This window comes from Sebastes umbrosus, chromosome 3, assembly GCF_015220745.1.
Source record: "Sebastes umbrosus isolate fSebUmb1 chromosome 3, fSebUmb1.pri, whole genome shotgun sequence".
Taxonomy (NCBI): domain Eukaryota; kingdom Metazoa; phylum Chordata; class Actinopteri; order Perciformes; family Sebastidae; genus Sebastes; species Sebastes umbrosus.
In genome coordinates, this window is record NC_051271.1 from 39,244,629 (window position 1) to 39,268,658 (window position 24,030).

At 42.4% G+C, this 24,030-nt stretch overlaps 1 protein-coding gene and 1 long non-coding RNA gene across 3 annotated transcripts in view; one reads left to right on the top strand and one right to left on the bottom strand.

Moving 5' to 3' along the window:
- Nucleotides 1-7,311: 7,311 nt before the first annotated feature.
- LOC119484791 lies at nt 7,312-23,919 on the top strand. The gene is made up of 5 exons (XR_005206120.1): nt 7,312-7,560; nt 7,666-7,826; nt 8,012-8,123; nt 8,676-8,806; nt 23,407-23,919. It is a non-coding gene; the product is annotated as an uncharacterized LOC119484791 (long non-coding RNA).
- LOC119484783 (glycine receptor subunit beta-like) overlaps nt 8,621-24,030 on the bottom strand; it is a 71,801-nt gene continuing 56,391 nt past the window's right edge. The window contains exons 10-12 of one of the 2 annotated variants that reach the window (XM_037763865.1): nt 17,031-17,189; nt 15,384-15,709; nt 8,621-8,631 (exon numbers count right to left, since the gene is read on the bottom strand). In XM_037763865.1, coding sequence (XP_037619793.1) covers nt 15,416-15,709; nt 17,031-17,189 — 453 coding nt within the window. In that variant the 3' untranslated portion in view covers nt 8,621-8,631; nt 15,384-15,415. Of the gene's footprint in view, nt 8,632-15,366; nt 15,710-17,030; nt 17,190-24,030 lie in introns of those variants that run through there. The other variant, XM_037763864.1, reaches the window with a different exon arrangement.

Sequence of the window (24,030 nt, forward strand, 5' to 3'; positions counted from 1 at the left end):
CTCAGATTTACAGAATAAAGTCATAATATTATGAGAAAAAAAATTGTAATATTACAAAAATAAAGTCATAATTTTACGAGAAAAAAGTCATAATTTTACAAGAAAAAAAGTCGTAATATAACGAGGATAAAGTCATAACTTTACAAGAAAAAAAGTTGTAATATTAAGAGTATAAAATCATAATTTTACGAGAAAAAAGTCATAACTTAATGAGAAAAAAGTCATAACTTTATAAGAAAAAAAGAAAACAACACATAAAATTACTACTTTATAATATTATGACTTTATTCTCATAATACTACAACTTTTTTCTTGTAAACCTATGAGTTTATTCTCATAATATTATGACTTTATTCTCAAAATCTCAGATTTATTTTTTTTCCTCAATGTGGCCCTAATACTCCGTCGTACGATATAGACCTACAACAATGATAAATAAAAATTAAAATTTAAACAAAAAGTAGTTATCAATTTCCATTTATAAAAATCCATAAGGAGCCAATGGAGAGGGGCTTAAGAGCCGCATGTGGATCCGGAGCCGCAGGTTGCTGACCCCCGGTCTAGAACATGTTTACATGCTGTAATGTTTAAAAAAAAACTTTATTTTCCTCATACTGTCTGCCTGAATATACCTGTATTCATGCTCTGTCTGAAACACTCCGTTTAGTGCATTTCAGCAGAATTGCAACGGAATTGCATTGCTAGGCAAAAGTTTGGGTCCATGTTTACTTCCTGTCAGCTGATGTCATTCACATACACTGCAACAGGAAATAAACTGGGGACACATTTAGAATGTTTACGTTTAGAACCGTGTAATGGTCTAAATATTGTATATTTGTGAATCACAAATGGACAGAAATCCTAACGGCTTGTTTCAAACGCACAATTTCTGAATACGGGCTGTGTGTATTTCTCCGTATATTGAGCGTTTTGATAGTTTAACACTATTTATATAGCACTTAAACCTGCTTTATAATATAAAAGACATGAAAATCTCACTTTTTACAATATGGGACTTTTAAGGTTACTATTAGCTGTAGGCCTATGTATTTATGTGTTTGTCATGCTGTGTCTTGTTGTGGCCATTCATCATGTTAAAGGCATTTTTAAAAACATGATAGGCTTTGGGGTCTATTCTGGATTTTTGGAATGTATTATTGTTCTTTTTTCTGCGCGGTACATTTCTCTGCACAGTTATGTATGTGGAGCTTGTGGCCACATGATTTGAGTCTCACATGTGATGCATTCTTTTCACTGACAAGCCAGCCTGACGGGCCTGCCCACAGAGATGGATGGGCCCCTGAAAAGGTCCGGTGAATGGGCCCTCCCACAATCTGCTTTACTCTTTCTCTTACTAAACACAGGCTACATGTAAACTGAGAGACATATACTCAGTGATGGAAGCTACATACAATTTGCTCCAACATTAGCTGATAGTTTACATCAGTAAATTGCTCAGGTCATGTGACCGGCTGCCCGTGTTTTTTTTGTTTTTGTTGTTGTTTATTTTGTTGTTTCGGTCCTGGTAAACCATTTGCCATTGCCACACAGTCTCACCTGTCACCCCAGTGCTCCCACTACATTCATTCATTCATTCATTATCCATAATCGCTTATCCTATTCAGGGTCGCGGGGAGGCTGGAGCCGATCCCAGCTGACATTGGGTGAAGGCGGGGTACACCCCGGACTGGTCGCCAGACTATCACAGGACTGACACATAGAGACAGACAACCATTCACACTCACATTCACACCTACGGGACATTTAGAGTCAACAATGAACCTAACCTGGATGTCTTTGGACTGTGGGAGGAAGCCGGAGAACCCAGAGAGAACCCACGCTAACACGGGGAGAACATGCAAACTCTACACAGAAGGGCCTCAACCTGCGACCCTGTTGCTGTGCTAACCACTGCACCACCATGCGGCCCGCACCCACAACAATCGTCCTTCATCGTCACTGACACAATGGGAAGTCCTAATTATTTTTAGACGTGCAACAATTTCAGACAAAGAAAGACGGATATTTGATGTGCAACATTCACGTTAGCTATCCAACTGAGAAATGTCTCACAAATGTCCAATAACTACTATTTATCACTCACCATATTTAACTAAACATTCTATGCAGATATATATGAATTACTTACCGTTAATATTGAGGATTCAAACGGATTGCAAGTGTTGTGAATTCAACGTGTGGGTGGAGTCCAGGTAGCTTCAGGTAACGTTCGTGAAACGATTCTAACAAACCACTCCTGCAGCGGAAGTTCTTTCTGCATCTTCTTCTTCTGCGTGGAGCATGTGCAATAGCTAACCATATTACAGTTGTTGTTTTGAAGGACGTCATTCTCATTGACGTGAATTGGACTGATGTGAATTGATTTAATTCATCTGAATTTTCTTAGAATCATGTACAATAAACAAGAATGAATCTATTAAAGGGACAATAAAAAATGTAAATGTATTGTGTACAATAAATAGATGTAATATGTACAGTCTATAAAATGGTATATGGGATGTAGTGTAAAGTAAGTTTAAAGTTTAAACTGCACCAGTGGTTAGAAGAGGTGGTTGCAGGTAGTGCAGATGGATGCAGATAGTCCAGATAGTCCAGATAGTGCGTGTTTTAAGTTTAAGGTCCTCATAGTTTTCATGTGGGGGGGTCAGCCTTGGTTGTGGAGCGTGATGGCTACCAGCATGAAGGACTGACCCAGACGTTTTGTGTTTTGCCGAGGGGGGATGAGTCTGTGACTGAAGGTGCTCCTCATCTTGACTAGCTCATCATGGAGGGGGTGGGAGGGGTTAACCAGGATAGCGTCCAGCTTCCTCCTCATCCTCCCCTCTGCCACCACCTCCAGATCGTCCAGTTCAGATCCAACCACAGAGCTAGCCTTCCTCACCAGCATGTTCAGTTTGTTGGCATCCCTTGTGTTGGTGTTACGCCCCCAACATACCACAGCAAAAAACGAGTACACTGGCTACTACAGACTGGTAAAACATCTGCAGCAGCCTATTGCACACGTTGAAGGACCTGAGCCTCCTCAGGAAGAAGAGTTTGCTCTGTCCCTTCCTGTAGAGGGCCTCGGTGTTGTCGGTCCAGTCCAGTTTATTGTTCATGTGTACCCCCAGGAACTTGTAGGTGTCCACCACCTCCACTTCCTCCCCTCGGATGGTGATGGGAGTTGGGGGCCTCTTCTTCCTCCACCAGCTCCTTGGTCTTTCCAATGTTGAGCTGGAGGTGATTGTTTCCACACCACCCTACGAAGTTCTCCACCAGCGCTCTGTACTCCTCCTCGTTGTCATCCCTGATGCAGCTGACGATGGAGGAGTCATCGGAGAAAATCTGTAGGTGGCACATACCCGAGTTGAAGCGGAAGTTGGAGGTGTAGGTGGTGAACAGGAAGGGTGACAGCACGGTTCCTTGACCACTTATCAATATCATACTAATAAGAGCAATCAGAATAAGAGGCTAAACTAAAGTTAACCTAAAGTGTCTAAAGTTAACCTTACCCATGGCAAAATTACTTTAACTATCGCCGTTTAATTTGTGTAACGTTAGCTGTTAGTTAATCTCCACAACATGTTAACATCTAAAGTAATTTAAGATAGCGTTAAGTTAATGTACTGTTCAGACATGCCATCAGCTTTATTGTTTAGACTTGTGAAGTTATCGTACATTTCATGTGTTAATCACAATATAATGTTAAACCTTACGTAATATCTAACAATAATAAATGGAAGCTAGCTCTCATCTGATTAGCTAAGTTGTGCAAACATTTTAATAATGTTAAAAAAGGATTAAAGAAAGATGTAATATGACAGTACGACTATTTAATAATTACCCAATAATTGATGGAATCCCACCAGATCGAAGGACAGACTGATGATCCATGACCCGGAAGCAGTGACGTTAACGTATTTAACAGTTTTTCAACAAAATCTTTGAGAAAAGAAAAAAAAATCGTAACGTTAACTTAACGATTCGTTAAAATCAGTTAAGAAATGTAGACGTTTTAGTGCTTCTTATCCAGAAAAACAGAAGCTCCCCCTTTCACTTGTATGCGATTCAACTCTGTCTTTTGATCAGCACATTAAAGACATCACAAAGATCGCTTTCTTTCACCGACGCAACATCGCTAAAATCCGGTCTTAATTATCCATGGCTGATGCAGAGATTCTAATCCACGCCTTTGTATCTTCCAGACTGGATTATTGTAATGTTTTGCTATCAGGCCTGCCCCGTTCTAGTCTTAGTCTTCAAATGGTCCAGAACTCTGCTGCAAGAATTTAAACTAAAACTAGAAAATTTGACCAAATTGAACCAGTGTTAGCTTTATTACATTTGCTCCCGATCCATGTCAGATCAGACTTTAAAGTGCTCCGGATGACTAACAAAATTGTAAATGGACACACCCCTTCTCACCTTTCTGATCTCCTTAAACCTTATAATCCAATCAGGACTCTCCTCTCTCAGAATACAGGGCTCCTGTCTGTCCCCAGAGTGAAAAAGAAGTCAGCAGGCCAAAGGGCCTTTTCTTATCGAGCCCCTTTCCTCTGGAATAACCTCCCATCAGACAGTCTGATTCTGTTGAGGTCTTTAAATCAAAAATCAAAACCCATCTTTTTGCCCTAACTTTCAATTAGTTATCAAGTCTTTTTTTTTTTTTTTTTTTTTACTATTATTCAGCTGGCGGGTTGGTCTCTGTCTCGATGTATAATTTAAGCCTAGTTCAATCAGGAGAGACCCCGTATCGAATTAACAATAATTTATTACATGGTGCATGATAAGAAGAATAGTGCAAAGTCTTTAGCGATTAGACTCCATCATGACGTAATATATTAAAGGGGGTAGTGATGCCGTGATGAGATTAGGTATATTACCCCCGGAGTCTAGACACTGGTTGTGGTGGTGAAGGGAATAGCTGGAGATCCATTGAAGGGATGTGGAGCAGGACTGGGCTCTGAATATGATGAAGACTGGAGGTGACGGGGTGGAGGCGGGTTGCCTCAGTTAGCACTGAAATGAAACTAAAAACAGCAGAGAGGAAAACTGTTTTAAAATTCAATTGCAATGATATGATTGGCTCATGGAGAGCGTGGCAGAATCTGTTTGGTTATCTAAGAGTGAAACACCCACAGTCAGCTGATTGGTTGTGAATGAATGAGAGTGTAAGGAAGGTCTTCCTGATTTATGGAGTTTATGGATTTTTTTTCTCCCTTCCAGACCACAATGCCAATTTGCCCACTGTGCAAACACACTTACAGTGCTTTATACAAGCATTTAAAAAACATACACCTCGTCACAAATGCTGAGGAACGCCGCATCCTGCTGAATCTGGCAGCAGGGAGAGTAAACATGAGAACCTCTTCCTGCCCCATCAGTGGGTGTGATTATATGCTGACGCGCCTGGACAGGCATATCCGGCAGGCCCATACAGAACTGACCATTCAAAAGAGGGCCTCAATGGTAGTGGAGGCCAAGCGCAGGACCTCCATAAAGCTCCTCGCTGATCTCAGGGCGAGCAACCCAAGGCCATCAATGACCACCACGCTCGACCAACAGGAGGAACTGCTGGAAGAAGAGATACTCGATGAGCCTGTGCCCCTCACCCCAGAGACTGATTGTGACAATGAGGAGTGTAAAGAGGCCAAGAGACAATACCAAAAGCAGCTGGCCCAGTTGACGGAGCAGAGGGACCAGCTGCTTTTGTTGTCTTTCTGTTTCTGTCCCCATCCGTCCTTCTGTCTGTCTTTGTGTGTGTCCATTTTTTTTAATGATTTTCACTTATTTTGATAGAAACATGTGGAGGAGCAGCAGGGACCAGCCCAGAGCCTGGCAAAGAAAAAAGAGACGCGTCAGGCCAACCCTCCGGGGGAACAGGGGGAAATCCCCTCCAATAAAGAACTTGTCATGGTCTGGCTGTGCCAGAGAATTTTGGACTTTTTCTTTTTGTCATAAGTTAAGACTGACTTATGTTCCTCCTTTTGGGTTATTAGTTCTGTTATTGTGATTTTGGTTTGTTTTGGATTTGGGTTCTTTTATATTCATTCATTCCAGTGTTTCCTGTTTTATTTTGAAATTCACTCCTCCTGTGTCTTGTCTGGTTTTACTTCCTACCTTTGTTTGTTTTCCCGCCTTTTTTGATTATCTGCCCTGCCCTGATTTGTTCCACCTGTGTCTAATCACCCTCTTGTATTTAAGCCTGTGTGTTCCTGTCTGTCTTTGTCAGTTCGTTCGTCGCTCCTGCCTTGTCTGCCTGGTCTGTCTAGTCTGTCTAGTCTGTCTAGTCTGCCCAGTCTGTCTAGTCTGCCTGGTCTGTCTAGTCTGCCTGGTCTGTCTACTCTGCCTGGTCTAGTCTGTCTAGTCTGCCTTGTCCGTCTAGTCTAATTTGTCTGCCTAGTCTGTCTAGTCTGCCTGGTCTGTCTAGTCGGTCTAGTCTGCCTGGTCTAGTCTTCCTAGTCTGTCTAGTCTGCCTTGTCCGTCTAGTCTGTCTGGTCCGTCTAGTCTGCCTTGTCTGTCTTGTCTCCTGTATTATCTCTGCCATCCTGCCTGTGATCCTCATGTTTTCTGGTTTGTAATTTAGTTTTTGTTCTCAGTTTAGTTTTTGGTGTTTTTCCTTTGTACTTTCTTTTATCTCAGCCTGCCCTCTGTTTTTGGTTTTCCTGTAAGATTTGTTTTTTCCACCAGTTTACACTTACGCTTTTTGTTAAACTTATCTGTCTGCCTGGTCACTCTGCATTTGGTTCCACCCTTTAAACTAATACCTTGACAGAACTTATCCCCGTGGAGCACTGGGCGTGGCCGTGGAAACCGGTTGAGGTAAATCACCCTGCCAGAAAGCATAGGTAAAGGACATATTTATAACATGATAAATGCAGTGTCTGTTCAATGCAAGATGTTTTCCATTATAACATGATAAATTACGTGTCGTTACAGGAGAGTACTTCAAGACGTACAAGTCTTTTCAAGAGGGCCACAATCCCTCCGTAAAGATGACTGAGAATGCCACGGCCCAAGCCAGCAGGGTCAAGGCATTCCTCTTCTACATGGGCCACAATCACAGCCGGCTCTCTGACTGGATGTTCCTAAATGACATGGCGAGGGTTCGGGGGTGAGTAACATTGTTATTTCAGTGTTGGTTGTAAATGAAAGATGTATATTTCACTTTAGGCAGCTATCAGTGTCAATAGTGCAATTGGTAATTAATGTATTGTGTGCATTTTATCGGTTTAATATTCTATAAACTGATTTACAATGTTTTTCCTTACACTCTTCAAACAGATGGTCACGTAGCATGGTGGTCGGTGGAATGGCGGTCACCACAGCTGACCTCAAAAATGCCCTGAATTTTGTCAAGTACATGCAGCAGACAAAACCCACAACCAGTCGGTTGACCGAGGTTCAGCTGACAGCGATCATTAGGGAGCTGCAGATGGGCTTGAATCGCATGCGGCACCAGATGGCTATCAAGAGGTCCAAGGCTGGAACACTGCCACCCAGACAGGACCTCAACAGCTGCCTGTTGGCTGCCGACAAAAAAAATGCCAGAGTTGCTGGGTAAGTTGCTTCCACTTTTACAATGATTCTCCACACAACAGGACACAGGGGTTGTTAACAAAGGTTATTGATTGTGAGTGCTAGTTTTTTTTCTCTTTTTGTCAGACCTCCCGGAACAGAAGTTTACAGGCTTCATGTTCTATGGGTACTAGACCACCTACTGGAGGTGCCTCTTCAGGCACAGACCGGGGGTCTTTACCAACATGATTGACCAGGAGGTGGAGGAAGCAAGGATGCATGGCGGCCAGCATGGGTACCTCATCCATGTAAGCACGATTATTTTTGTTTTCTGGTGATGTTCTGGCAGTATTTGCTTTGACATCCGATTTGACTGTTATCAGGCTATTGAATAGCCATTATCAACACACATCTGTCCTAAATGAGTAGGCTAGTAGGGCCCTACCAAACTAATAATAGGTTCAAGAGGCTGTTATCACCTATTTATTTTTAGTGAGCAGTCAGGTCACGTGACGCCCACTAACAAAAAGGAAAACACAGAAGAAGAAGTATAACCAACCAACCACAGAAGAAGACAACCACAACGATTTGGCGCGGGAAACTAGGTACGTCTTTTATTAGCTATTTTGTGGGAAATAACTTTACCTGTCAGCTGTTTTAATATGAAAAGTTGTATGACGCATGCAAAACACGGCGTATCGTCTAATGTTACACGTTAGACGATACGCCGTGTTTTGCAACGTAACGTTGCTGTATGTAACCTAGCTTACCGGGAGGTGTTTTAACATGTTAACTATACATTATTGACATACGCTAACAATTAGGTGCGTCTTTTATTAGCTATTTTGTGGGAAATACCTGTCAGCTGTTTTAATATGAAATGTTGTATGACGCATGCAAAATGAGGCAGTAGTTATTAATTAGAAAGCTACGAGAGAAATTTGAGTTCACCCTTACTAATGAAAGACTGGGATTGCTATCTAGTTCTACCATGACCACTTATGTGTTGTTGTAAACAATCAGTTTTGTCTCAAATGCATGGCTGAGCTTGATATCACTGTCATTCACCTAAATTACTAATAATCATGGCATATGGAGCTATGATCTACACTCCTATGACTAACTCCTTTCCTTTTTTCCCCCTTATAACCACACAGAGCGAAGATTAATTGACCCAGGAAACAGAGACGTCTTGAAGTCGTTTTTTGACAGGGGAATGACTCGGGTTGGGTCATCCCTCATCCACGATGCCTGTGCTGCCACAGGCTTAGATACATATATCATAGAGGTATGGTTTATTTTCTGTCTTTTCTTACGTTTTTAGCCGTAAACGGAGACCACGAGTTGCATCACCAAATGTAATATTACTTTTCAATATCACAAGCAATATTACTTTTCTATTGTAGTTGACTTTACTAAATTTATCTTACCTTTTATTGTTAGCTTATTGTATTAAGCACTGGGGTTAGCATTTACTTCTTAGCCTACACACTTTGCATTTATTTCCATCAGGAGAGACCCCGTATAGAATGAGCAATACATTTATTACATGATGCAGAATAGTGCAAAGTCTGGCGATCGTGACGTAGTATATCGACGGGGGGTAGTGATTCCTTGATGAGATTAGGATATATTCCCCCCTGGAGTCTAGACACTGGTGGTGGTGGTGAAGGGAGTAGCTGAAGATCTAATGAAGGGATGTAGAGCAGGCCTGGTACAGAATTCTGTATCCTGATGAAGCCTGGAGGTGACGCGGTGGAGGCGCGTTGCCTCGAGTCACACTGAAATGAAACTGACGCAGCAGAGAGGAGAACAGTTTTAAAATTTGATTGCAACGATGTGATTGGCTCATGGAGAGCGTGATAGAATCTGGCTGTATTCGAAACCGCATACTGCATACTACTGAGGAACGCAGTACACAGTACATACTGCATACTGCGTTCCTCAGTAGTGTGCAGTATGTGACGGTTAAAGCGATGTATTTGCAGTATGCTAGACGAGGCTTTAGCCTTTAAACCAGCTCTTGAAGCACTGGACAAAAAAACTAACTCGTACCACTATTAAAATATTATCGAACAATAAAAGTTTGATTCAGTTGTTTATGTCTGCTTGTTTACTTTATAAGATACTGCAGGTTTAAACTAGTTATTCTAACAGCTCATAATGAAGTGAGAAAAACAGGATCATCAACGAGGGGAGACGGGAAATATAAAACATTGATCCACAACATTTACGTTAATCAAACTGCTTTTTCAGTTCCAGCAACTAAACAGAGGACTGAACTCCCTCCAGATATTAGAGTAATGTTAAAAAGTGTCATGTTGTCTCAGCAGGTATCTCTCTGACCCATCAGAGGCTGCTTTTTCCCTCGCCACTCTGCTGCTCTGTAGCCGGTCTGCGAGCGACTGGCCGGCTCTCCAGCGAGCTATGCCCGCGGGCGATTGTGGAGCTTTTCAACTCCAAAAAGCCAGATGACCACAGGTTCCTGTTAATTTATAATGGACATCTGTGTTGTGATATTTAAACAAACTAACCGTCAACAAGGAAATAAAAGCCTCTGGTCTACAGACCGGTCTCTAGAGAGCTCCAGCAGCTCACAGCGGGGTCTCTGAGTGTGACTACCTGGCTTGCTGGCAGCGACTCCGGCAGACGCTAGCTGGCCGTCACTTGGCAGTTGTGGAGCTTCTAAACTCCAACAACAGTGGAGCAAATGTTCAATTCGCCATCTAACTTCGTAAAACTGCCGATATTAATAATCTACACAGTTGATTTCTCGCCTCAAAAACTTTCAGAAGTGAATTTAGTGATGAAATGGCTACAAAAAATGTAAATGTTACGTTTTTGGCTGCTGTTGTTGTAGCCTGTAGTGGTCCAGCGCTTTGCATTGTGGGTTTACAGTAGGCGAGGTAGACTGGTCCGATGCATACTGGAGATTTATTCCAAATCAGTACGACATCCAGGTATTTTTGGCATACTGTAGATTTCACTTTTGTTCGCATACCGCATACTACATTTTGGCCAAATCAGTACGTACTACTAGTATAGTATGCGGTTTCGAATACAGCCTCTGTTTGGTCATCTAAGAGTGAACCGCCCACAGTCAGCTGATAGAGTAGGAGCCAGTAGAGAGAGAGAGAGAGAGACAGAAAGGTTGTGAATGACAGAGTGTTTAAGGGTCCTCCTGTCTGTACTTTCGCTTTAAGCTTCAGTTCCACATAAAGTGTGATGCTTTATGAATGATGCAAAGTGATAATTGTAGGCTATGACTTCTTGATGTTGTACGAGAATACCTATGCAACCGGGAGTTTGCTATATTTTCACGGACCCTTATGAAACAGAGGGAATATACGGCCCATCTCGAATAATAACACTGCTTCAATCTGTTACCTTGTAAACTAGTAGACTAATAGAGGCCCACCGCTATTACAGAATTTATGGTAATGGATCCCCGTGAGCAGTGGATGCGCAGAGAGAATGAAACAGTGTTACAGTGTGGACAAGCACCTCGAAAACTAGTTACAAAGCAGCTAGATGATCTACAAGTACTGGATCCGTTTGAGGAAATGGTTTGGATGAAACACGCTGAACATTTATGGGTGTGGATCGATCAGATGACTTTGAATCACGCCGGTTCTTGCCGTGAGGGATTCGATTGCAACGATATCTGAGAGTGAAACACCCACAGTGAGTGAGTGAGTGAGTGAGTGAGTGAGTGAGTGAGTGAGTGAGTGAGTGAGTGAGTGAGTGAGTGAGTGAGTGAGTGAGTGAGTGAGTGAGTGAGTGAGTGAGTGAGTGAGTGAGTGAGTGAGTGAGTGAGTGAGTGAGTGAGTGAGTGAGTGAGTGAGTGAGTGAGTGAGTGAGTGAGTAGGGTCTTCCTGAGTGAACTGCCTCATAAGTTTCATTAGTCCTGCCGACAAGAATAATATTAATTTTAAGCTATTGCCTCTCAATAACCTTCTGTTGTTTATGTCCCACAAGCACTGCTGTGTGCCTCTCTATCTTGTTTTACTCAGGCTTCTCTGTGCTGGACCATCAGCCGACCTGGACCTCCGTCCTCCAGGAGATTTAGTTTTTCCTTACCTGATGAGAGGGTCGCACTGTAAAGGACAGAGGGTGTCGTATCCTGTACAGATTGTAAAGCCCCTTGAGGCAAATTTGTGATTTTGGGCTTTACAAATAAAATTGACTTGACTTGACATCATTCAAAGTGTGTCATGGGGTCAACTTTTCACCTATTGGTTGATCGACATCAGAGTGCATAGATTGACTGTATGTTATAGTTTAGTCTAGTATAGTTATCATGTCTTCATTCCAGGCTCCGTGTCCGTTCTCTCCATCTTTCTACTTTCTAACGACTTGTTGTCAAGGATTGTTCGGCCCAAATATTACTTCCTGTCTCACAACTTGGCTAACTAATCTAATAACTTACCCACTTTCTAACAAGTTAATTCATTTGAACTTCAACCTTGGACAGTATTACAGTTTAGCTCCTAGCTTTTCTAGCAATGTATGCATCATATGAATATATGTATATATAATTATATTATATATTAAGCTCTTGGCTTCTTTAGGTCTTGCAGTTCAGCTTTCAACTCTGCCAGTTTTACAATTCAGATTTTTAGGAGTGCAGTGCAATACACTTTAAGATTTCTGTACTTTAAGCAATGCTTTGCAATTCATTTAAACTGTCAGTGTGACAGACAAGTATGTGACAGACACGAATAATTCATTTTCAGGCTTAATTCATTTATTTGGAGAAAAGCTAATTTCTTTGTTGTCTCAGTTATTATTGTATCATTTTCAGGGCATGTAAATACATTTTTGGATGTAAATGTGCACCAATACTGGTCATTGTTGAGACTATGCAGCACACATGCAGTGAAACAGAAAGAGGAGTAATGCAGATAGGTGACGCAGATTCTTGTCTGTGTGGGTTGATCTGTTGGCAATGCCTCGGGGGGCTCCTCCTCCTCACTCGATATAGAGACGAGTGAAGGCAAGAGCTGCGTATGCAATTTCTTTATCCTTCTCTCTCACTATTTCCCCTGTTTAAGGAAAATAACGTTCACAAAGCACGGTACCGTTGTAAAAACATGTTAAGAATTTGTATTACGTTGTTGTTCATTATAGAACTGTTTGAAAGTTTCTAGCTAACTCTGTCTATATGTAAGCTAGCTGCCGGAGGCCTCGTGGTCCCGTCGTAGAGTCCGTCTGTTCACCTTGTCGTTGGCATTTAAGCAAGGCACTGTTACATTCATATCTGTCTGCAGTTTTATAACTGTTGGAGGTGAATTCATGTGTCGAGTGAGCTTAAAAAGTTAAAATACATTCCATAAGAGAGACTTATATTGTATTGCTGTATTAGAATTGAGAACATTTTGAAACAGTTAAAGGGACTGTTTGTAAGAATGTTTGAGAGTGAGAGCAGTAAGAGTGCTCTACATAGACATGAACGAGCATCGCTCAAAACAGTGAGGCGACACACGTCAGCTAAAAGCACAATATCACTCTATATTTCAGCTGCTTGGCAGTAATGTTAGCTGACAAGACGAAGGTCTCTCCATGAATCAATGCTGATCCTAGTGTTGGCTTTTCCTGCCTCAGCCTCCCGACCGCGGCCGACGATAACGTTTCTCTATGCGGAGCCCCGTCACTTCACAAGACACGGGAAACCTCTGTTGGTCTGGAGGAGCTGCAGCAGTTATTTCTGCACAAACGTCCACTGTACATTCACTAGATATTCTCAGAGCTAAACTAACTCTTCTGCAGTGTGGAGTGTGCGCGCATGCACGTGAGAGTAGAGCGAGAACGAGCGCGGTGTGTGAGTGAAGGCAAGCAGGCAGAGTACAGCAGAGACTCCGGTCCTGGAGACCAAAGCTACGGTCTCCCCCGCGTCCTCCGACCGCGGCCAACACTGTTTAACAGACGGGTTTCACTAGATACACCCAAGAGGTTTTGGTGCTTCCGTGTAGTTTGTGTTGGAGTCTGAGTCTGAACAGCGTAGACACACTCGAGTGCGCATGGGACACCGACCCGGATTGATTAATACGTGTAAGAAGTTACAAACAGTACCTTTTTAAAAGTGTAATTTAGTCATGATCACGGTGCTCCTGAAACTGAGTTGTGATGTCCAAATGTGTGAGTTTTGTTTACATTGCATTACATTTCAAATGTAACTCAATACAAAAACAGTGAAGGCGAGAGCTGCGTGTGTGATTTCTTCATCCTTCTCTCTCACTATTTCCTGTTTAAGGGCACAACATCAGCATTCACACACATTTTCTGCAGGAAATGCATTTTCTAGTTTCTTGCTCTGACGGAACATTCCTCTCCTTTGTGTAAAGTCCTTTCAACATTATAACCATACCACAACTTTTGTCATTAGAACAAACCAATTTTTTTTTTTTTACAGCTTTAACCAGAAACATTTACCTCCTATACAAGTATAATAATGACAATATGTCATACAACATGAGAAATATCTTGTTATAATATTAAAAGTGTCTTGTTCAAGAGGATTTATGTAATGGTGGCACCTATAATCTTTCAAAATGAGAACTGTTTCAATGGGAAAAAATTAACTCCAATTGCACTGTTATGATGATGAAATAACAGACGTTATACGTTTGAAGAATTTATTGAATTGCATATATACAGTATATATACTGTATATATATTTTACAATATATTTATTCATTTATTCTTTGTTAACTGGAAATAAAAAGTTCGGAAACTTGTGTTTGTTGTATTTTTTCTCTGTTGTTACAATGCTGATTGGTATTGTATTTTACATCGTTGGAAAGCCTGTTTATTTACCTTCACAATGATGTCCAACTTGTAATGATCATGCATTTGTGGGATGAGCAGCACAGCTGATTATGTGGGTAGCGCCCAAGAAAAATTTGCCAAAATGCTCTGCCAATGGTAAACAGTGTATTGTCCTGTTGGAATTGACTCTCGTTTTGAGTTGTTTTGTGGATTGGATGATTGAACTCTCTATCAGTAACAAGGAACAAACAAGACATATTGGCTAGACTACACTTTATTCATTTAATACACCGTCAGGAGCCTCAGTAGCGGTGGAAGATCCATACGCAGCCACAACAGCCTGGCACCTCCTCCTCATGCTGGTCACCAACCTGGTCACACGTTGCTGTGGGATGGCGTTACATTCCTCAACCAGGATTCGATGCAGGTCAGCCAGCGTGGTTGTGTTGGTCACTCTAACACGTACAGCACGCCCAAGCTGATCCCACAAGTGTTTTTTTTGGCAAATTTTTCTTGGGCGCTACGCACATAATCAGCTATGCTGCTCAACCCACAAATGCATGATCCTTACAAGTTGGACATCATTGTGAAGGTAAATAAACAGGCTTTCCAACGATGTAAAATACAATGCCAATTAGCATTGTAACAACAGAGATATAATCCATCAAACACAAGTTTCCGAACTTTTTTTTCCCAGGTTATATTCTTACATTTATTTTCTAATGTCTTTTTTAGTTACTACTGGCCATTTTGGACTTCTATACCTTTAACATAAAGTGTTACCAGTAACCTTACCCCCAGTGAAAAGCATGTATGTCTAATGAACAGTGTAGGTTTATTGGTGTCGCCACAGCAGGGTTTACTTTACACATGCAGAGCCTACTTAATGCCTGGATTAAAGGGGACTCAAACCAACAGCCCCAAGAATTTGTAGTCATGGTGATTTACAGTTCCTTCCAGGGATCACAGCAGTCTCCGCAGCTCTGCAAACATGGCTCTGAAATAGTATGTGTTCAATATATGAATTTGCTATGTAATTTGTAAGTTCAATGTAGATTCATTATCAGTATAGCGAGAAACTGCAGGAGATAAACCACTTTATTTTCACCCCGCTCTCCTCTTCGCCCTCTCACAGATAAACAGACCAGTAGACGACATTGAAGAAGAGGAAGGTGAAGGGGAAGAGGGCTCTTGCATAGAGGTCAATGCGTTTGGCAGCAGCAGGGATGACAGGTTTGGGTGGTGGTGGTTTCTTATTGGCTTTGTTCTGGGACTTGAGGGCCCCCGACACTTCAACCGGTTTACCATAACAGTCAAAGTTTGAAAGTTCAAAGTCTCGAGGTAAAGATCCCACGATGCTGAAGTCGTTGGAGCGAAGGTCCGACTTCGAGGTGCAAACTTTCTTACAGCGAGTTTCTACCACCTGGTAAAAGAGAGAAACTGACTGCATAAAGTCATTTGATATTGTCACTCATGGCATTAGCTGTATAAAGACAGAATCGTTAAATGGTTTAAGTCTTGTCTTACAGCTTTCTGTCCAGGGTCACCCAGGGGAGCATGCTGGGGCCATTATTCTTTCTATTATACATTAAAGAGACTGTTTGTAAGAATCAGAAATTGCGTGTTAACAGCGACACCTGTGGCCGTTAAGTCAAGTCAACGTCCTGATGCTCGCGCTTGTGCTCGCTCTACATAGACATGAACAAGCATCGATCAAAACAGTGAGGAGACACACGTCAGCTAAAAGCACAATATCACTCTATATTTCAGCTGCTTGGCAGTAATGTTAGCTGACCAGACCAAGGTCTCTCCATGAATCAATGCTGATACTAGTGTTGGCTTTTCCTGCTTCAGCCTCCCGACCGCAGCCAGAGGGAACAGGGGAGACACCGGAGTTTTGGTCGGAGATGATAACGTTTCTCTCTGCGGAGCCCCGTCACTTCACAAGACACGGGAAACCTCTGTTGGTCTGGAGGAGCTGCAGCAGTTATTTCTGCACAAACATCCACTGTACATTCACTAGATATTCTCAGAGCTACGAAGTCTTCTGCAGTGTGGAGTGTGCGCGCATGTACGTGAGAGGTGGAGTGAAAGAGCGAGAACGAGCGCGGTGCGTGAGTGAAGGCAAGCAGGCAGAGGAGCAGAGTACAGCAGAGACCCCGGCCCTGGAGACCAAAGCTACAGTCTCCCCCGCGTCCTCCGACCGCGGCCAACACTGTTTAACAGACGAGCTTCAATAGATACAACTTCGCGGTTTTGGTGCTTCCGTGTAGTTTGTATTGGAGTCTGTGTCTGAACAGCGTAGCCACGCGCGAGTGCGCATGGGACACCGACCCGCAATGATTTATACGTGTAAGAAGTTACAAACAGTCCCTTTAAAAATTCCTGCTGGGGCACTAGTTCAATTTAATCCAAACTCATGTTCCTCATCAACTCTCCCCCATTCCCACAACCCTTACCCACTGGACACTGTGTAATAGGCTAATCTTCCAAGGACTCTGTGGTGCTTTCTTTATTTTATTGGCACCTTTTATCTAATATATATATTTATTATCATATTAAGATGACTTTGCTTTTAAGTAATCTATATTTATTTGCTAATGAGCTACTGTACACCTGAATTGGGATGAATAAAGTATCTTCTGTCTATCTTTTATGTGATGCCTACTACAATTAATGTATGCGACAGAAATATATTCATGCATCCGAATATATTTGGTCGAGTTTGGCCAAGTTGTGTTTACCTGCAGAGTGTTGACATGTATGGGTGTTCCACCAGTCCCATTCACTGTGTTGTTAGTTTTATTTGAAGCCATCTTTCCTTCTTTCTCTTGCAAAGCTTTCTCCTTCGCGGCCATTTTGGCTTTCTCCTCCTCAATCAGTTTGGGACTGTTCAGCGCCACCTACAGAGAAAGAGAGGGGAAAACCGACAGAGAGAGAGGTAGAGAGAAAGAGAGAAAAAAAGAGGGAGAGAGTGAGAAATACAGGGCTTGCCTACAGAGAGACTGATAACAATAGAAAGTTCAGGACACTTGATGTCCAAAAGCTTTTTCTCAAGTTCAAGACTTCTCTTCATTACTCTAGGCCAAATGCACATTTATGATTTGTCTAAAATTGTTGACCATTTGGCAAACAAAACTGCCCTCTTCACACCTCATCAGTACACACACTCAATGAACAGGTAGCTAACAACGCTAGGCCTGCACGATATGAGAAAAATCTGCGATGTCTGATATCATTGTTCAATATTGAACTGTCTGATCAGCTGTTCACTGACTTCACTGTGTGTGTGTGTGTGTGTGTGCGTGCGTGCGTACCAAGCCACCAGGAAGAGCGCCAGTCGTTGATACCATTTTTTTAGGTGAATCAACTCCCCAGTATGAACACTAGAATAGTCCTTATTTAAATCATTAGGTCCTAAAAGGTGTAAAATGCACTAATAGCTGAATCCAGAGTTAATTCCCTTCATTCGTTCATGTGAACGAGACCCAGACTGGAGCGAGGGCTGGGAGGCAGAGTTAGCAAGCTGTGACGACAGCGTAACGGCTGTGACCGAGCGGACGCTACTGCGCCTGCTCTATGGGCCCAATGGATGCGTAAGATCACCGGAAGATCCGAGAACTTTTCAACCCGGAAGTCGAGCCATTTTGGCATTTTTGGCAGCCCCCTCCCTTAAACTGGCAGCCATCAAAGGTTGAGGTTCTTTCTAACTACCGTCCCATTTCAAACCTGCCTTTTTTAGCAAAAGCCCTGGAAAAGGTTGTCATCCTCCAGCTGCATGATCATCTCCACTCCCACTAGCTTTATGAAACCATCCAGTCTGGTTTCAGACCATCCCACAATACTGACACTGCTCCGGTGAGGGTAGTAAATGACCTCCTAATGGCTGCAGACTCTGGCTCCCCCAGCTTATTCATTTTGCTGGACTTAAGTTCAGTGTTTGATACGGTGGACCATGGCATCCTGCTTCAGCACCTCCGGGAGCTGGGAATTACAGCCACTGGCATGGATTTTTTCCATTCCTACCTCACAGGAAGACAGGAATATGTTGTTCTTGGAAATTTCACCTCCGATATCAGCTGTGTTACCTCTGGCGTCCTCCGCCTTTCTCATCTATATACTGCCCTTGGGAAAAATACTGAGGAGACATAACATCAAATTCCACTCGCAAATGATACAGAATTCTACCTGCAAACTTCACCTGACGAACACCTAGCACTACCCCGGGCTACCAAATGCCTGGATGACATCCATCACTGGATGAGCAACAACTCCCCGCAGCTAAATGGCGGCAAGTCAGAAGCCATTCATTCTCATTGGTACCTCCCATCAGACAAAAAAGGCTGGTATTACCCACATCACCATCAATGGTCATCCCATCCCTCTCTCCTCACTTGTCACAAACCTGTGTGTCAAGCTGGACTCATCACTGTCATTTGATGCACACATCAAATCTGTCTGCCAAACCTCATTCTTCCACCTGAGGAACATTTCACGACTGATACCATCACTGAGCAAACGTAATGCAGAAACACTGGTTCACACCTTCATCAGTTCACGCATTGACTATGCAACTCTCTGCTCGCAGGCCTCCCAAACAAAACTATCCAGAGACTACAATATGTCCAAAACAGTGCCGCCCGGATCCTCACCAGAACTCGTAAAATCACAGCACATCACCCCGGTCCTCTACTCCCTTCACTGGCTACCAATAAACTACCGGATCATCTTCAAGATACTCTTCCTGGTGTTCAAGGCCATAAACTGTACTGGTCCCACCTACCTGCAGGAGCTCCTCACCCCTCAATCCTCACCCCGGACACTCATGTCTGGCAACTCCAACCTCCTCACTGTGCCACGGACAAAGCTGACAACCATGGGGGATCGTGCCTTCTCGTCGCTGGGGCCTTGTTTGTTGAACCAGCTCCCAGGAACAATTAATCCTCGGACACGTCAGGAGCGTGTGGTGGCTGCGTTACGTCTGGTTACGTCCGTGTTAACAGGTTAGAGCAGCCACACTGCCCACGTGAGATGCGCGTCTCAGCTGCGTCTCTTCTAGAGAATAGAGGTCTCGCCTATTTTTGACGCGTGCCGCGCGCGTCTCACAGCAACAACAGGCAGTGAAAGTGATCTATTGACTGTATATTTACAACATATCAGCTACATTACTACAGTTTCGATGTCCATCCGTAGAATATGTTACAGAGATTAAAAAAAGTAAAGACTAATTTTTAAGTCAACACTGCCTGCTTTCATTTCAAAATAAAAGCCCTCAAGCATTTTTTCTGTGGACAGAATTCCTTCATTTGTTAACACAAGGCTTTTATTCTGAAATATGAACCGTCAGTGCTGTGGAACATGCAGTGACTTGGAGAGGCTTTAGGGCCTCAGACTCACTTGCGGTTTTTAAATCTAATCTTAAAACTCACCTGTTCCTTTTAGCTTTCCCCTAGGGTTTTACAATTACTGTGATTTTATAGTATTTTTAGTTGCTTTTAACTTACGTCAAGAAGTAATTTGTCTATAATTTTATTCATCCTATTTTGATAGTTTTTAATCATATGTTTGTTGTGTAAATTGTCTTAAAGTTGTCTGTGATTCTTTTGCCTTTGTTGTGAGGAATCTTGAAATTTCGCTGTATTTTAAAGTGTGCTATATAAATTGAATTTATTATTATTATTATTATTATTATTATCCTATGTCCTGGTTCAGACGCAGAGTTTTAAGCCTGTTTGGCTCTGTTTCATCACAGAGAACAACTGCCACATGTATGTAACAATGCTCCACCTGAGCATCTCTTTTGCTGTGTGATTGACAGTCATCACTCTTATGAGTGTTGACAGGAGGTAACATGTAGATTTGCTGGATTTTTCACCATAAAACTTATTATTCAAAGAGTTTATTCAAAGTGACAGAAACCAGGATATTTGGAGTGATGCAGAGATGGAAAAGTGGCTAATAGTGTGTTAGTGTGCCACTGTGGTGGCTGTGACTGTGGGATCGCCATTTACAGATCCCTCGAGTAGTAAGTTGGTCCCTGGGGTGGTATACCGCTTGTGTTCCTCTGCAATATACCGTTTCCTAAGAGCAGGCGCACCGTGGGCCACGACAAGTACTGCCGTGAATGCACGTTTCTTTCTGTTTTTATTGACAATGTAGCGCGACACAGCACCGTAAATAAAGGAATTTATATCATTTCCCTAGGCCGTTCTGTTGTTGTGATATGTGCGATGCTCTTGAAATGACAGTAAAGCAATTTCAGACTTGCCGATGTACCCTGATGAGAGCTAACGTTAGCCTAAACTGACATGGCTTTTGTTAGCCTTAGCCAGTCTGATTAATCGATAACGGAACTCTTGAGCCAACTAACCAAACAGGGTTCTACTTTCATCATTTCCGTCATGTTTCTGGTAGGCCGGTAACACGATCATACATTATATAAACCTCTACGTCGCAAAATATTTACCAGGCATATGTATGGCATATTATTATTAGGGATACTTACTTTACTTTACTTTATACTTTATACTTTATTGTCAGACAGGTCTGAAATTTGTTTTGCATAACAGCAGCTCCGTTTGCAACATCACAGAAAGGACAAAGACAATAAACAAGGATACAAACATTTAAACATTACAATCACAGAAGACAATATTCAGGGCCCTTTAACGCACATTTGATCTGGGATTAGGCTCCATATTTAGTTTAAGGATTGACTGATGCACAAAAGAGTGCTTCAGTCTAACCTTATTAAATCGTAGAACCCTGTATCTCCGATTCGATGGTAACAGTTGATATTCACTGTTCAAGACATGATTGGGGTTAGAGACGATGTTGTTAGCCAGCCTTAAGATGTTATTATGATAGGCTGATTCATAGAGTTTCTCAAGGGGTTGACCTACTATCTTTGAGCAGATTTTCATTTGTTGGAGCAGTTTTGACTTTAAAGTAGTTGACAAATTCTTGTACCATGTAGTATAACAATACTGCAGGACACTCATAATCACAGAAGTAAAAAACAATAGAAGAATTTGTTTACTCGCCCCAAAAGACCTGAGACGGCGGAGAAAGTAAATTCTTTGTTTTGTCTTTTTACAGACAAATTCAATGTGGTCTTTCCAAGATAACAGATGATCAATCATTACTCCCAAATATTTATATGAAAATACCTGCAGGATTTTTTCGTTATGAATAACAATAGGAACTTTATGAGAATCAGATGGTGAACCAAATACAATTTCTTCCGTTTTCTTTGTGTTTGTGTGTGTTCTTTGTGTTTTCTTTGTGTTTTCTTTGCACCGATACCACTTTTTTTCAGACCGAGTACAAGTACAAGTTCTTACATTTGGGTACTTGCCGATACCAAGTACCGATACGAGTACTTCTCTGTGCCAAAAGACCCTCGTTAATAGCCAGCTGGAGGGTGTGAGCGACACACGGCAGGCTGGGGAGTCCCGCATACGAGGCGGTGCGCCGCCACCGGCTCTAGGTCGGCTTGGAAAGGCTCGGGGTGAAGGTGGCTCGAGGCCGCAGCTTTACAACGCTCCCCGCCCGGAACTCAACGCACCGTAGACAAAGGGCTTGCCTCTCCCTCTCTTCCCGCTGGGGGCGGCCCCCTGCTCCCGGTCCAACTGTCGACCGTGGCGGACTGTCCTCAGTGCGCCCCAACCGTGTCGTGCCGCCAGATCGGGGCTCGGCCCACGTAAAAGGCACCAGGGGTCTGTGGCGTTGTCGGCAACCCACCCGACCCGTCTTGAAACACAGATCAAGGAGTCTAACGCACGCACAAGTCAGAGGGTGCAAGCAAAACCCTGTGGCGCAATGAAAGTGAGGGCCGGCGCGCGCCGGCTGAGGTGGGATCCTGGCCCAGCGGGATCGGGCGCACCACCTTAAAGTGGTATCGGTGCCGTGGTATCAGAGCCGTTTTGCGAGTACGAGTACCCGAGCAGAGTATCAGACCCAATACCCGATACTGGCATCGGTATCGGTGCATCCCTAGTTATTATTCATCATAAATGCTTTGAATGAGTAAACGGTTGCTATATGGATGCCGCTCTATCGGCATAGATATGATAAATGTGGGGGGTATTTTATCACTATGATCTATCTTTGGATACAGTGAAGTGGCAATATGTGTTTGTGATTACCGGAGGTAGAAAATACACTTACACTCAGTAAAATTTGAACACATTTTTACTTTACTTGAGTATTTCCATTCTACTTCTAGTCCACTTGTTACATCTCAGAGGGAAATATTGTACTTTTTACTGCACTACATTTGATACCTTTGCTTACTTTGCAGATTAATAATACAAATATAAACCAACCTAATAAAGATCTGAGTGCCTTTTGATTACACCACCTCATACAGGCTGCTTTTACTGTAAAGTTTGTCTCAGTCTGCAGTGGCAGGTTCCTATATCTGCCAGAAGGGGGCTCTATGGGACTCTTCATAACTTGTTGTTTTCATTCACCCCATTACCAGACACTAAACCCAGTGAGCTTTTACACAGTCTTAATTATTTCATTCAGGAACTGCTGGAAAGTGTGTTATTCTATTGAATTTTTGCACTTAGATTTCATAAAGAGCCAAGATCGATATGATTAGCATAGACGTTGGGGGTGTTTTCCTATGATCTATCTTTGGATAGTCTAAAATGACAATGTGTGTATTATTAGTAATTAGTATGTATGTATATTAATTAGTCAACACACTATATTTTTACTTTAAAGTCTATCGTGGCTTGAATCTATTACACATAGCCTCACTTTTAATGTAAATTTCAATTGGCTGGAGTCTAGAGATGGATACAATACAATCTCATTGAGTTAACAGCTCCAGAGCTGTGTGTCTATGTGTGTAACAGTATGTGTTACGGGTCTGCATTGATCTTTCAATGAATGTGGATGACTCCTACAGTATCTGCTGTCCAGAGCTGCTTTATATTGTATGAAAACCTTCTCCTCCATATGATACTTCTTTTTATTTGGTCTTTTTTATCTTTATATTTTTATTACTATGCAACTTTTCATTTATATGCTGCTTTTTTGACAATATGCTTATTCTTTTTATTTATGTGATACTTCTTTTTTGTTTTTTTATTTTGTATCTTTATTTAGATACGCCAGCATGCCCGCTGTGCCTGGCAAGAGGTTCCCTGGAGCACATCCTAAGCTGCTGCCCAAAAGCCCTGGGAGAGGGGAGGTACAAATGGTGCCATGACCTGGTGTTGAAGGCAGTAGCGGACATCCTCTGCACTGGAATCCAACAGAACCGGAGTTTTGTCTAACTTTAATGTTCTGCATGATGTAATGTATTTTGTCCTAACTATTGTTGCTGTCATGATTCAATGATGTTGTCTTGTTATGTGTTGGATGCTGCTATTTGACCCTGTCTTGGCTAGGTCTCAAATGTAAAAGAGGCTTTAATCTCAATGTGACTTCCTAATTAAATAAAGGTTATATATATATTATAATGTGTGCCATGTTCGCGTATGGCCAAAGCAACCTACGCCACAGGGCTTTGTTGTTTCCATGGTCGTCTTGATTTAATTAGCATCTTATACTCTTTGTACTGTACTTGTTTCTGTGATTGATATCTTATATCTCTCATTAACATTATTATTACTGAGTAAAGTCAACAATGACTTAGCCCAGTTGCTGGTGTACCACTACTGTTGCTTTCTCCTTCTTCCATAATCCCAGACTCTCTGACCAGGGAGGGTCTAACCCAGTGATGGATAT